The 14,263-nt window shown below is 37.4% G+C and overlaps 1 protein-coding gene across 1 annotated transcript in view; it reads right to left on the bottom strand.

The window, feature by feature from the left end:
* LOC150088524 (uncharacterized) overlaps window positions 1–14,263 on the bottom strand; it is a 142,255-nt gene that overhangs the window by 23,251 nt on the left and 104,741 nt on the right. The window contains exons 4-6 of the mRNA XM_090370215.1: window positions 12,975–13,152; window positions 4,144–4,353; window positions 3,715–3,808 (exon numbers count right to left, since the gene is read on the bottom strand). Coding sequence (XP_090226341.1) covers window positions 3,715–3,808; window positions 4,144–4,353; window positions 12,975–13,152 — 482 coding nt within the window. The remainder of the gene's footprint in view (window positions 1–3,714; window positions 3,809–4,143; window positions 4,354–12,974; window positions 13,153–14,263) is intronic.

The raw sequence follows: 14,263 nt of genomic DNA, 5'->3' as shown, positions 1-14,263 counted from the left end.
CAATTCCTCAACAGTAACGCATATGAGCACCCTGTGTTATCGAAGGAAAGGTTGTGCTGGTCACAGTTTGTCCTTGGAATATTGCTGAGTGGACAATGTCCTTAAGGACAAATTGTGACCTGGTCGATTTGTCTGTTTTTCTGGACTAAAAAGCGCATTTCCGGTGGGGTGGCGGGAAACTATGCTATCCACTTCTCTGCGTGACTAACTCGGGGGGTCTTTTCCACATGGTGATTATGACCACTGTGCTGCAGACAAAAGGCAAACATGTACAGTACGATTTTTATAAAATAAAGCTATCAGCATGATCTTGAATTTTGATTTTTCTTATAATAATAATAAATAAATTATGTTTATACCCGAGGACAACCACACAGTCGGAGAAGTTTGCAAAATAGAGAGAATATAAAAAACAGCGCCGTATTTAGCAGTCATCTTTGTTTTTAGCCTTGAAGAATTCAATTCAATTCAAACAAGAGGAACAAATTGGGGACAAATTGTTCCCAATTTGTTCTAAATAAACTAGACTTACTTTTTGCATTAGCATGTTAGAAACTAGAGGTAAGAATATTCTAGAACTGATAATTACACGAATCAGATGATATCATTGGGCTCAGAGTAGAGAAATAGCAGGGAGTGATCACGCAGTCTTTAGCTGGAAGATGAAGAAAAGAAACAGATTGCACTTGTCGAAGGCAATGGCATGGGGTTTAATTTCAGGAAAGGGGAACTGTGGGCACACATTATGACCGTGTTATTCTTGCGCCTAAAGTCCACAAACAAACAGATGTGACAGTTTAAAGAGGTGCCAAGGTATCACCAATACAAAAAAGCAGTTCTGAAGGTGAAATCTGCAACTACAATACGGGGATATTTCTATATAAATGAAATTTATATTCTTAAAGGTACACAACATGGTTTTATTATGGAAAATCATGATTAACTATTTTAACACAGTAAGCCGAGTGGTTAGGTACGAGGTGCAGCAGCACACGCGCTTTGATGTTTATTTTGTTTATTTGGATTTTAGCAAAGCATTTGATTCACTCCTTCACGTGAGGTTACTGTATAAACTAGAACACCTTAGGATCAGGAGATTCTAAGATAGAGCTTAGGGTGGCTGCAGGTTTTGATTATTGGTTACTCTTCAGATTGATCTAACGTTAGAAGTAGACCTGAATCGTCCTCCAAAGATCGATTCAGGAACCGTAAAGAAAGGGATTTTGGAGTTATGATGCGGGCGGACATTAAGTTCTCCACGTCAGTCATAGACAATCGGCGACGAAGGCCCAGAGTGTTCTGTTGATGATTTACCTAACATTTATTTGTAGAAAAAGGGTATCATAATCCTGCTGTATAAAGCAAGTAATTGTAAGACCGCACTTGGAATTGTCCTAGTTGGAGGCTGCACTTAAATAGCAGATTTTTCCATTGGTCACAACTGTAAATCCATACCGTGTGGTTTTTTGAACTTTCTAGAACTGCAATACTTCCTACTGGCATTTTGCTCCTATTCATTTCTGAGCTTAGGTTAGATATGCTTATGATTTTTAAGAGTACGGTTAAATAGAGTGAATATAAAGTAAGACGAATGGCAATAATGCGTTTTTGGTCTTTCAACTCAATTCTAATTGGGAAAGTGGTGAATAGATACAATATTCTGCAAAGAGCATTTAGCATTTCTTCATAACAGGACGGTGAAAAAGAGGCTTCCTGACGTTACATTTCCTAACATTTAGAAACCATGATTCAGCCATTAAAACATTGATTGAAAGATTTAACATATGCGTTCCTCTTGATAATGGAGAATGACCTCGACGACAGTCTCCTTCCAAAGAAAAAAAATTCCCGAGGCTCAAGGTTGCTTTGCTTCACTGTCCTCACGAATTAAGTTCTTCAAGAAGCCGGATATTGGACATGTTGCTGTTCCAGGATTCCATAACAATTATACATCTCTGATTAGAGAGAGAGCAGATACTGTCCAGAGATTTTACTAGATTACTCCACGAGCAATAAGGTCTTCAATAACCTTTTGTGAAGGTATTCTAAGTAGGTTTTAAACAGGAGTTTCTCAACTACGAAGACTCCAAGAATTTAAATACCAAAACAGAATACAGATGGATAACATGCTTGAATTGTTATAAATGATTTTTTTATAACAAAATAGGGTTTTCATAAATGTATTTTCTGAAGATAAAGCTGTCTACTTATATTATGATTCGTCCTTCTTTAAAATAGGGATGAAAATTCTGCAGTTTTTGATCTCCTATTACGGAATACATATTTTTTAATTAATATGAACAAATATATGGATTTTCGTCATGGACTTCAAGTTTCGTTTCTCCAAAACGAGGCAACCTCTTTAACATTTTAAAGCATCTTTAAAAATTGGGTTTACAATATAATTTAACGTTAAGTTCGCTATTATTTTACTTTTTTTAAATCTTTTTCTCTGTACAATTTTGATAGGCGGCTAAGCATAACCAGCATTGCCATAATGATATGTAAATTTTATGAGGAATTCCTTGTTGTTTGGTGTTTCGAATGGGTTTTACTCTCGTCGGGATTTATACCTGGAAATTAATATATTTTGGTAACAGAAACTTTAAATATTTAAAGTAAACCACCGTTATTAAAAATCCTGTTATGTCTTATTACTAAGTAAGTTAAGGTAGTTCAAGTAAAATTCATTCTCGCTATGGATTTTAATTAAATTTTAATGCATAAAAATATAGAATACACGGTGATCGTAAGAAAGAGGGCCGTGGTAAGGATTCACTTAAGCTGGAGAATTCATTTCCATATAATGAGATTCCACGTTAGAATTTGGTAATTTTTTTTTTAGCAATTGTCCTGAGATACATTAAAAATCCTCAAATACAATAGTGGTTTCATAATTCGTTGGTCGTTGGCAAGTGAACGAGCACACGTGTCTGAAGTGACGCATGGGCGAAAAAAAAGTTTCTTGCAGCTGGCAATGCAACCATGTTTATTCTGGAATTGCATGTAAAATAGTGTTGTGATAAAACTTTCTCGGAAAAAACTTTGATGCAAGATTTATTTTCTCTTTCATCGCGCAGAGAACAGTTTTTTAATTAAATTTTAAATTTTCATGAACAAGAAGGGCCTTTTATTTCCAAAAACAACTTTTAACGTGACAGCAGAAAGATTGGTGGAGAATAGAAAAAAGAAATCAAACTTATAAAATGGGTCTAGGTAACTTTATAAAATTTATTCAAGATTAAAACAGAATTCCCGTTTGCTTCTGGTGGGGGAAGGGAAGGAGAAGTTCAAAAGATTTGGAAACATGACCAACTGAATAAAGAAAACAACACCTTACTCTTGACGAAAGAAGCTATTTTTTTACTCTTTCTCTCTCCTTAAGAACATCAGTGTGCCTGACGAAGTCGTGCATTATGTATGTGAAGGGGGGGAAACAGCCGAGCACGTGCTGTAGAGTGGCATTCAAAACGTGGGAATGAACAAACGGATAACAGTAACGTGTTTCATTCTGATTTCAGATTTTTTTTTTAAGAGTGGAGTTGAAGAGTATATTTGTAAACCACTTCGAGCAAGTTACTACTGTTTTTTATTAATGGTGCAACGTTCGGTACGTGACAAATAAGCTATCACTGAGGAATAATGAAGATTTTAAATTCTGGTATCTAAATATTATGCATTATTTTAAAGAAGTTTTCGAGAAACTTTTCTTACCTAATTTTGAATGGCCGTATACGAAGAGGCATCCATCAGTTCCATTAACTACAGACTGAATGACGTCAGAGAGGGAGCTGGAACAGACTTCGGTCTGTGAGGAAACGTAATTATGTTTTTCTTTTTTATACAATAAAGAAGAAGATACATTTAAAACTAAGTCTAAGACACACCGTTGTTAACTAGTTTATAATCTTATTAGTGCTGAAAATAGATTTAAACATGGCCGAAATGTTTGCAAGATTAAAATGTGCAAACATTTCAATAATTCTGTAATTATCTAATCCATCTTAAGTTTAGGGAATTCGTAAAAGAAAAGATTTCAATAATTAATCAGCGAATTCATACTGATTGCAAAAATTGAATCGTTTCTTGTTCTCTGTAATGAATTTTGTATCCCCATTGGCTTGAACGGTTACAAAGACACACCTGTGAATCATCTTGGGAGAAAACGGCATCAAAGGCAAACATCTTAGGAGCTGACACGCCGGCTCTTCTATCAGCTGGGGTAGCTTGTCCACACGCTGAAGGGTCATACAAGGTCACTTGTTTCTTCCGCGAGTCGACATTCATGAAAGTTAAGCTGCTGTCTCCACCTCCTCCATCATTCGCGGGACATATCCTTAGCATCACCTTGATCTAGAAGAAAATGTGTATTCCTGTAGATACGAAATCCCTTATTTATTTAACGTATTTCCTTCTGTAATAGCAATAAAAGCAAAGTAGTAGCATACAAAGAAAGAGGGATGGAATTAATAGGTTGTGTAGATCGAGTTTATTATCCAAAATAGTTAAGCGAAAAATGTTTTATGAATATGATGGTTATTATCATGGTTTGAATGAAAATTATATGTACAGAAAAGGACAAATGTTTTCTGTAAACCAAAGGTTTCTAAGTAATCCATTACAGCAATAATAGGACCCTTTCCTCTCGGTATACTCTTCCATATGGGATTTGTAATTTGCTATATCGACTGATGATAAACTACACGAAAGCAGACCTGTATAATAACAGCTCCCACCATTAAATTGTTACAACACCAATAATCGATCTAGTCAGATACATTAAGCTGATTGTATCCTAAGGCATGATAGTTTTGGAAACCACCGGTTATATTTTACTCCAAATAGGTCAGATGGAGGATTCCTTTCTATTTCATTCTAGAGTTTATAGTAATTATCGACGAATAAGAGACAGAACTCTTTGATAACGAGAATAAGAGGAATTTTCTTCATTTTTTATGAGCTTCCAACAAGTGATTATCATTTATTTATACACGATACTAAAGGCATGGCTTATGAAGTAATTGGCACTCCTTTTACTTCAATAACAGGCGTTTTTCTCCATAAATAATTGGGTATTTTTTCTTATTTCCAGTGCACGATTCCTCCCCTCTCTCTCTCTGATGATATTTCTTTCCAAAGGGAATGTTCTCTTCGGTTGGAAGATAAGAAAAACGAAGTAGATTTAAATAAAATCTTTCTGATGAACTCATTTTCCATTGGCGTCGCTGCCTAATGCAATATGTGAACCAGGCCTTAAAGTCTAAATGGAAGGACCTTACTGTTAATGTCACTACCACTATACCTAATTCTTGTGCTCCGATGATAAATTAATGGCCGCCTATTGATTTTTATTACATTTTCTGTCGTTGGGTTTTTGTGTTAAGTGCGTGCTAGATGGAGAAGTCGTGCTTACTTAGGTCTGCCACGAAGAAAATCGAGGCTTCCAACGAAAGTGGGTTTTTTGCAGGCCAAACAATCTCGATAAATCACGATTCGCTCAGCGCGCATCAACAAGTTTAATGGGACTTATTATACACTGATGATCAACGTCACCAGTCTTAAGAACTTCAAGAATTCAGATAACCTTAGAATGCTACCATTTTTTTTTCTGTCGTATGCCGCACTCGCATTTATTGCCTCTATTATTATCCTTTTAGATTTCTATTATTCTTTTATTGCCTTTCTTTCTTATTTAGAAGAAATTATCGATTCCTCGCTCATTAAGCTACTCCCCTTGTTACTTAAAATAATAAATTTCGGAGAATGCTCATTGTCAAGAACTGAGGCTAACTGGGTTGTTGACAATGAACTCGTGTAGACTGAAGAAATCTCGTAGATCTCTCATTGACGATGAACCCTCAGAATACGAGCTGATTTTCAACTAGTACAGAGCTATTACAAAGTAGCTTTCATCTCGCATGGTCTAGAATAAGGCAGGAGGGGAATCTTTCCTCATGGTACGTATAAAAATCAGTGATCCAATACCATACAGTGAAAAGAATTCGCACGCAATCATATTACTCAGGAGTACCCACTGTACTTTACACTAAGGACGATGCATTCTATAAGGAAGCATTCTCTTGGTTGTCAACAGATTCAGATTCTCTTATGAGATTGAAACAATATAGGCCACGATCTCTCACTCCAGACAACATTTCCACATCTCCGGTGTCCAGTTTTTTTCAAGAATGGCACCGATTGTGACCGTTGTTGCACATGGACCTTTATAATCATTAATGTGTGGGCAGTTCGTCATGAAAACCATCTCTGTGCAACATCCTGTGAACTGTAATTATGCCACCAGTCTCTCCTGTACGTTTGTGGACTTACTGAGTGATATAGCTGAAGGGTCAATTTTGTTTATCAACACGTTTGAACTACCGGAGGCTTCTTTCTTTCAAAATGCGCAGTCGATCTCTTTGTGATTTAACCTTAGCATCACTTTTAATTTACCACGCATGTATGAGGTTGCAATAAAGTGGTCCATGAGATTGTTATTGGATTTAAAGACACAAAAGCTACTGAGGCCAAATTGTGTCTAGTCCATGAGATTGAAATGTAAATAGTTTGACTGACAAATCGAATACAGAATGCTGCACGCCAGAATTCGTTGGGTACATTTGAAGCGAAGTTGGGAAGAATTAATAGCCCTCTTAAATATTTTGAAAAGAAGAGGAATAATGGTGCCCTCTACCGATAAGACCATTGAATGAAAACGAGAGCAAAGCTGATTATAGTTTATTCGATGAAAGGCAATGCTCTGCGAAAACAGAAATCTGCTGTCTTTTACCTCTACTCTTCTGGGATACTGTAGATCGACTCCCGATTATCCAAATGGAAAGGAAATAAATATCTGAATAACTTAGTGTATTCACATTTATAAAGATAAACTACAGAATTAGATTTGATAAAGTTTAATACGTACATACATTTAGAACAAGTTAAATGGAGTTTGCTTTTGACCCTTGATTGGTCTTCCTGCGAATGGTACTACGTAAATTTCAAAGCATCGTGTCATGTTTAATGATGAGAAGAAACTTTTTATTCAGTAACAGAGAAACATATCAGTTTATAATGGTTCAACTTTTCGTGAAGTAGCTTTTCCCATAGGTGTTCCTCGGGGATCCTCATTAGGTCCTCTCCTTTTCAAAATGTATCTAACGATGTCGCATATATCCCCAGACAGATGGCGTTGAACTTTTGATATAAGCAGATTAGATTGTATTAAATTTTAGAAATTATAGTATAATTCATTAACGAATACATTAAATTTCAGTCTTTCCTTAAATCTTTACATCTTTGGAATAAGAAAAACAACCTAATCATAAAGATAGATAAATGCAAAGTTTATTTAAAGATTGCATAAATAATTCACCAATTTGATTAAAAAATAAGAAAGTGCCAGATTAAGACGTTTTCTCTTACGTTTACATTCTGGTTATGCACAAACAGAGCAGTTCGTTCAGATTGGATAAGAGCAAACGTTTTTGTCTCTCCACCCACTGTAAACAGATTCATTGTACGAAAGGTAGATGACCCAGACACTCCATTTCAAGTTCCTTCTCATGTTAAGTCTACAAAAATATCATTTAAAAGGAATTCTATTTTTGCCTGCGGTGCAGACTGATCTCTATAAAGTTGTTTTCTTTAAGGCATATGCGATTAAAGGATCACCGACATCTGGTGATTATACTTCCATCTCTTACTAAATAAATAAATAAAGATGAAAAATATTGTCGTGGCAGGCACTGATTGTTTCCTGTTTCAGTGTTTTTTTCATGTACAAAGTTCTTCGACAGTCCTAAAATTGTTCTGGTACAAAAGATAGTTGCAGTCCATTGTTTCACAGCCAAGTAATTTGTTCAGGTGTTGGAGAATGAGGACGAATTTTTTTTTTTTTTTTTTTTCTCGCTGGTTCCTGGGGACCTCAAGAAGATGACAGAGAGCTTATCTTTGATTTTGTTTCTTTTGTGGAACGTGTTATCCATCACTAAGTTTTCTGGCAAACAACCAGACGTGCAATTAGGTTCCAACAAAGGTTACTTACGGTGTTACGTTTCACAAAAACTTCCATTCGAGAATTGTACAACTTCCACAGGAGGACTGAATAGACCAAAAGGGTGGAAAACCCACACGTGTCCACAGATGGATTTCTGAGAGAGAATTATTGTAAAAATGGACAGCTATGCAGTGCGATATGGAAAGGAGACTGCGATATATTCACTTTCTACCAACAAACTGGGGGAAGAGGACATTTCTGATACGTTTCTCGTATAAAAGGGGTGACAACACTTTTCTTTCGGTGTAGCTGCCAAAACACTTCATTCGAGTGACACAAATATGTTCCATATCAGCTGCATCAAGGCTTGACTTTCAGCGGCATCTACTGCTGAGGGCGACAGCTACAAGAGGTTCATGTAGCGCTTACGTGAGCGCCAGTGTCACGGTGAATGACAGGGACACCCCTGTTCGTGACAACTGACAGACATATCTGTCTTCAATTACCCCTCTTTACATCGGAGTCCTCACCTTAAATAAGTACAGAGAGCTGATCCCCGATACTATGCGTATCGGTTAAGGTAGCTATTTGAAAGACATTAATCACCGCCCCCGTTACCTTGGCAACGGTGAGCGTGCACATGTAGGTCCCTTCGATTATTTGACGCCGAAACTTAAAGGATACTCTCTCAGTAATCAGTGTCTTATTCTTTGCCAATCTGTACCCGACAAAGAAAACTTTTCGCCCTTCGACGAATGCACCCAGCCACGTGGTTGCCAAGGGAACAGCGCGAGGTAAGCAAGCGACGTCTTTGTTGGTTATTGATGAAAATGACAGAAGACTGGCTATGAATTTCTGCTGCTGAGTTAACAAAAAACCAAAAGACGAAAACATTCCCTGTTCGTTAGGATTTGCATAAATCTACCTTAATCGGCTTCCTGATAATATTCCGCTCGTCAGATATCGATCAAATACACGAGTGATTATACGGTAATGCGTTAGCAGCCATATATTGTGGTGGAGGCTGGGGCACACGTGCTGTCGTTTTGGGACCAGATTTGGGATGATGCTGACTTTTCCTGTACCGTGATAAACAATTAGATTAGCTTCTTTTTATCGAAAATAATAGACTTAAACGTTAATAACCGCTTTTTTCTTGTTCTTTTTCGTGAAAGCTAAAAGGATTAGGAAGATAATCGCATTGATTTTTAGCATGTACCACAATAGGCCAAGTAAGAAATAAATCTGTATAGGAACGCAACTGTAAGTAACCTTATAATTTTCTCAGTTTTTTTTTTTTTTTTTTCTTGGCTCTTTTAAACTCAGCCTGACTTTTGAACACTAATTATTCGTAAACTGAAATCATAATGCCAGGAAACTAATGAAGTAATTATAATTTAGATAGAAAGGAGTCGCTCTATAAGTACTTTAAGCAGTTTTCTTACATTATCTTACAATCATAAGTGACTTAAAATGAGACATGATAATTGGCACCAGACACGTCGGTATATGTATTTCGGAAACTGCAGCCAAACTGGTATTTTTGCAAGCGACTGTCCCTCTAGTGTATCGAAATGCCGGTTGTTATTTCGTCCAATAACCAAAAAAACAACTGACCAATGTCAATCCTGTGGTCGGAAATCCTAGAGGCCATGGAGGCTGAGAAGACTTATGCAGAATAACAGAAAAGCTACAATCAGTCAAACAATAACCCAGTAGAACAGTGGTAACCAAAGAGACATTTCATGATTCACAACTCGTGGTACTTTGTTACGGATAGAGTATCGCAGACGACGATCAAACCAGATTCCATTCCATTGTAGAATCGTTGAGTGGTCTGACAAATACCGGTTCCTGCTGCTTCATGCTGATGGGAGAACCGGGTTATTACATAAATTTCATGAACCATCCTCCTCCTCCTCTCCTGCTGCTGGTGGCAGTGTAATGGTATGGAGAGTATTTTCGTGGTGCACATTGCCTTCCTTCCACTTTTTTTTTTTTCTAGTAGAGCAACATTTCGATCCCACAGGTTATTTGAAAATTGTAAACTACTAGGCACATCTCTCTTCACGGCTGCAGCATATATCCGTCTGTAAATTGGCTTTTTCCAATAGGATAATGCACCATGTCAAAAGGCCAGAATGGTCCAGAACCGGTTTCTGGAACATGCGAGTAATTCAGCCTACCGCAGCGGCCTCTCCAGATCTCGGTCCAATTGAGTACTTGTGGAATAAGGTGGAATGAATTCTTTGCAGTAGAGATCTGTAGCTATCGAACAACTGTGGGACACCTACGGATCTCTAATTTGCAACAATTATGGGTGGCAATTGAATCAACATGGACTAGCACCTCTGTGATGCGTTTTTGACTCCTCGAAATAGCTGATGCAGGGTCTGTTTCTGCGTTTATTTCGTGACAGTGTCGTACTATTGATTGGCTTAAAGCTTTTAACACATTGATACGAAGAAGAGTCCAGTGCATTTGTGGTACTCCGATATCGTTCATCCCTGGATCGATCCTCAGAAAGTAGTTATGCATTCTCTAAAATGATACGGTACTTATAAAATGCTGATTTAGTTTTAATAACCAAATAGATCACGTGTAATATCTCATAATACAAAAATCATAGACATTTCTTTCTTAAACATTATTATGGTTTGTTTACTCGTACATTTCTTCGTTTAAAATGTGTCTTCGTGGGTAACGCAGTTGGTGCAATCGCCGTCCTGCGCACGCCGGATGGAAAAGACGTGAGTCGAAGTCCTGTCGATGACGCGAGGAATTTTTATGGCCTTTTTCACAAAGTAGCCGAGTTAGTCTGTTTCAGGCGAGAGTACCATGGTTTTCCCTCTGAAAAACTCTGGTTTTTCATCCAGAAAACAGGAAGTCGACCACAGAACACAAGAAATTTAGAGTATACACGGAGCAACATGGCGTTAGTCGCCGATGCTCCTAAAATCCAAGAACAACAGCTAATACTTGTAACGATAATAAAATAAGAGCATTGCTATTTAGAACACAAACACAGTTTGTGTTCTAAAGAATACTGCTTACAAACTGTTTTATACTTTTCGAAAGCTCTAGCGACTTCACGAAAATAGAAATTTAGATCATTAAATGTTTGTTTGCCTTTCGCAATTTTTTGTTTTTTTTTTTTCTGTTCCTTTTCTTTTACTCCAAGCTGGGGAAGCTCTTAAACAAAAGATGCGGTGAATCCACTGCACACGTAGTACCTTTTACGTGCTTCAGAAAAGAAACAGTCTAAGTAGCTGATAATCTTGTTAAACCTCGCCACAATGGGCCAGGGTTACATTGGCCGTTATCCTTTTAGCGGAGCGTTCTACTTTCAGCGAACGTCGAGTGTTTACGTAACTGGTTTCTCCTCGGAGATTAACTTGCGTCTCCGAAAATTCGCGGATTGTCGGTTGCACATTTCTACGCATTTAAGCTCCATCATGAAGGCGTAGAATGTAAAAGTAAGACCTCAGAAATTTGCTTGTAAATGGCCCATAATCTGTTTTATACATTTCGTCGCTTTTATGTAATTCCCGGCCACTAGCAAACCAGATTGTCATGGTATAAACATGTTAGGTAACAGAAGATCCAACTATCGCAACAATTTCTGTCCTTTTAAGTAACATTTCAGCCAACCATCACGTGCGCACACAAGAATGATTGTTGCGAAAGTCATTTCCAGGGAAACGTGAACGGAGCAGAAGATAGACATGTAATATAATTTGGCAAATGAAACCGGCTGGAAACTCTGCTTATATTTTGAGCCAAATTTTAAACACTATTTGTATTGTGTGTAATAAGCGGATTGTTAGTGTTTGTTTTATTTTTTACTGAATACCTTCCTAAAACAAAAGTTATACCCGAGGCAGACATAATGACAGAGCTGGTAAAATGCCACAAGGAGGTACTTTAAGGAACTTTTTTTTTTAAAGGCTCTAATTCGACTAGTTCCAACTGGAACCTTTTGGTAACTGAATTAACGTCCACTTCAAAAGGGCAAATGCGAAGAGGTGCGATATTTTCTAAAGTCTTCTATGTTTTCTCAATCTGGCTAGGCCCTGAAAGAATATCAACTTTTGTGCGTATACTTTGCTGGTTCAACAATTCGGATCTTTCATTCAACTCAAGAAAGAGCGCTGTCCCATTTGTCAGTTGAATTTTCTACAAACATTCAAACCAATGTTATTTACCATTGATCTGCACTCAAAAGCATTCAGATGTTTGTCATATTCAGCAAATACAGTCCGAAACCTGGTCATCATTAGTAAATTCTGCCGCTCGCATACATTTCATCTCCTTGAATAATTTTTTTTTTTTGTCACACATCTGTTTCAGAACAGTTTCTCTGCTTATCCATCGCATTTCTGAATGATAGATGACGTCCCCCGTAATATGCAGCGGTGTCATTTAAAGATCCCTAGACTTTCTCGGATTAAAGCTTTAGACCATAAGAAACTGAATGGCGACACTACAGTATTTATTACATAATTCATCTTTATAGCTTTAGTGCTGAGACTGCTGGTTATGGTAAAATGGCACATAAACTGTGAAGCGTAACTTGTATGTCATTCCATCATTCAGCAACCGAAGCAGCCAATTCTTATTTCTTCGCTACCATAGTTGAAGATTCGCCTGTCGTGAATCCTTGTAATTTATTCAGGCTCAGTTTCATTTGTCACTAACTCTAATATGCTGTACGAACAAATCCAATCTTATAACAGACAGGTTTCATTCTAGAAATATGGAAAACTCCAGGTTTCGTTTTGCTATCTTGGAAGTGATAATCTCGAGGGCAATGCGCAGTTATTTCGTCTTAGGTTTCTCCTGCCTAAGAAATTCATACGCAGTAATGTAAATACTTAAGTTAAACCTCTCGAATTATATTTATAATAAATAATATTTTTAATAAACTTGAAGAATTTTTTGCATTTCCTTCCTTAAAAACAATAAAATTACATACCTTGCCAATCCCAGCACTTTCTTTGCGTCCCACAGCCCTCAGTAAACCAGGAGGGGCCGCTGGGGGTGAGACCCTTATAATTTCGCCAAAATTACTTCTTAACATAGACATATCCGAATCGGAAGGCAGATGGGTTCTCCTTCTCTTCTTGGATGATAAATTAAGTCTTTGGGCCGCCCTGCAAAATACCAAAAATTCACAATAGGTGCATGTTGATGCAGATGCCAGCTATTTTAATAAATTACAGGCCTCTGTATGGTGGTTACTTAAGGCAATTAGTTAATTATGTAATTTAATATCTTCCTTTACAAAGCGCTTATGATCCTGACAACAATTGCACAAAGCCACTGGACAGCATTAGGAATTCATAAAGAATGCTGTGCACATTGTTCAATATCTAAATAGATATCTTAAGTATATATCTTCCCAGAGAGAGAGGGACCAGGGGGTTCATACTTGAAAATATTTTGTGCAGTTAACTATAGAAATGGAATTTAAAAACACCATAAAGAAATGTGCAACCAATGTACCTCAAGTTACCCCTATAATGTGGCTTCACCAATTTTTCACTCTTTTTTTTCGTAGTTTATCCGTTTTGTTCCCGCCCCTTTACACAATCTCCACTCATAGAGATAACACCACAAATCCTCTGCATTACACAATCTTTCTTTTTCTTCCAGAAAATTTCGTTTTGTGATCTCTATTTTACACCTTTCTGTATCATTGCTTTCCAACTCCCCCGTTTGTAGACGTTATGCTCCAGGTGCTAGGATAAAAATGGCACCGAGACGCTACCAGCTGTGAAAGAAAGCGGAAAGGGGGGGGGGGAAGAGACCAAGAAGGGATAGAGAAACTTCTCTAAGAAAAAGAAGGTTAAAGATTGCAAAGAGAAAAGACTTGAGTTGAGGGAAGGAATTTGGTTCTCCCCCATCTTGCCGGTACTCTTTTAATGGAACGTGAGATGAACTGATGAGACACCGTGTCCGATGCGTGACGTTGCGTTATCCTTGAGAAATGCACGTGGTGAGCGAAGTGAAGGGTACAGAGCAGACAGCGTGACCGCCCACATATGATCAGTGTATGATTGGCGAGCTAGCGGAGATCTTTCCAGGGAATGAGAAAGTTTCTTGCCAACAATGAAGTGTCTTTCTGAAATCGTCAAGAACTTTGAACTTTGGATAAAAAGGAAAAGAAATATATATCAGGAATTATTTTCTTTGGCTTCAGATTCCAAGGAATCTTTTCTTGTTTATAAAATATTCGCTTTTCAAAGAGGGGTTGATAAAAAA

This window comes from Mastigoproctus giganteus, chromosome 3, assembly GCF_048544385.1.
Source record: "Mastigoproctus giganteus isolate SK-2022 chromosome 3, ASM4854438v1, whole genome shotgun sequence".
Taxonomy (NCBI): domain Eukaryota; kingdom Metazoa; phylum Arthropoda; class Arachnida; order Uropygi; family Thelyphonidae; genus Mastigoproctus; species Mastigoproctus giganteus.
This window is presented reverse-complemented; position numbering and strand designations above follow the sequence as displayed.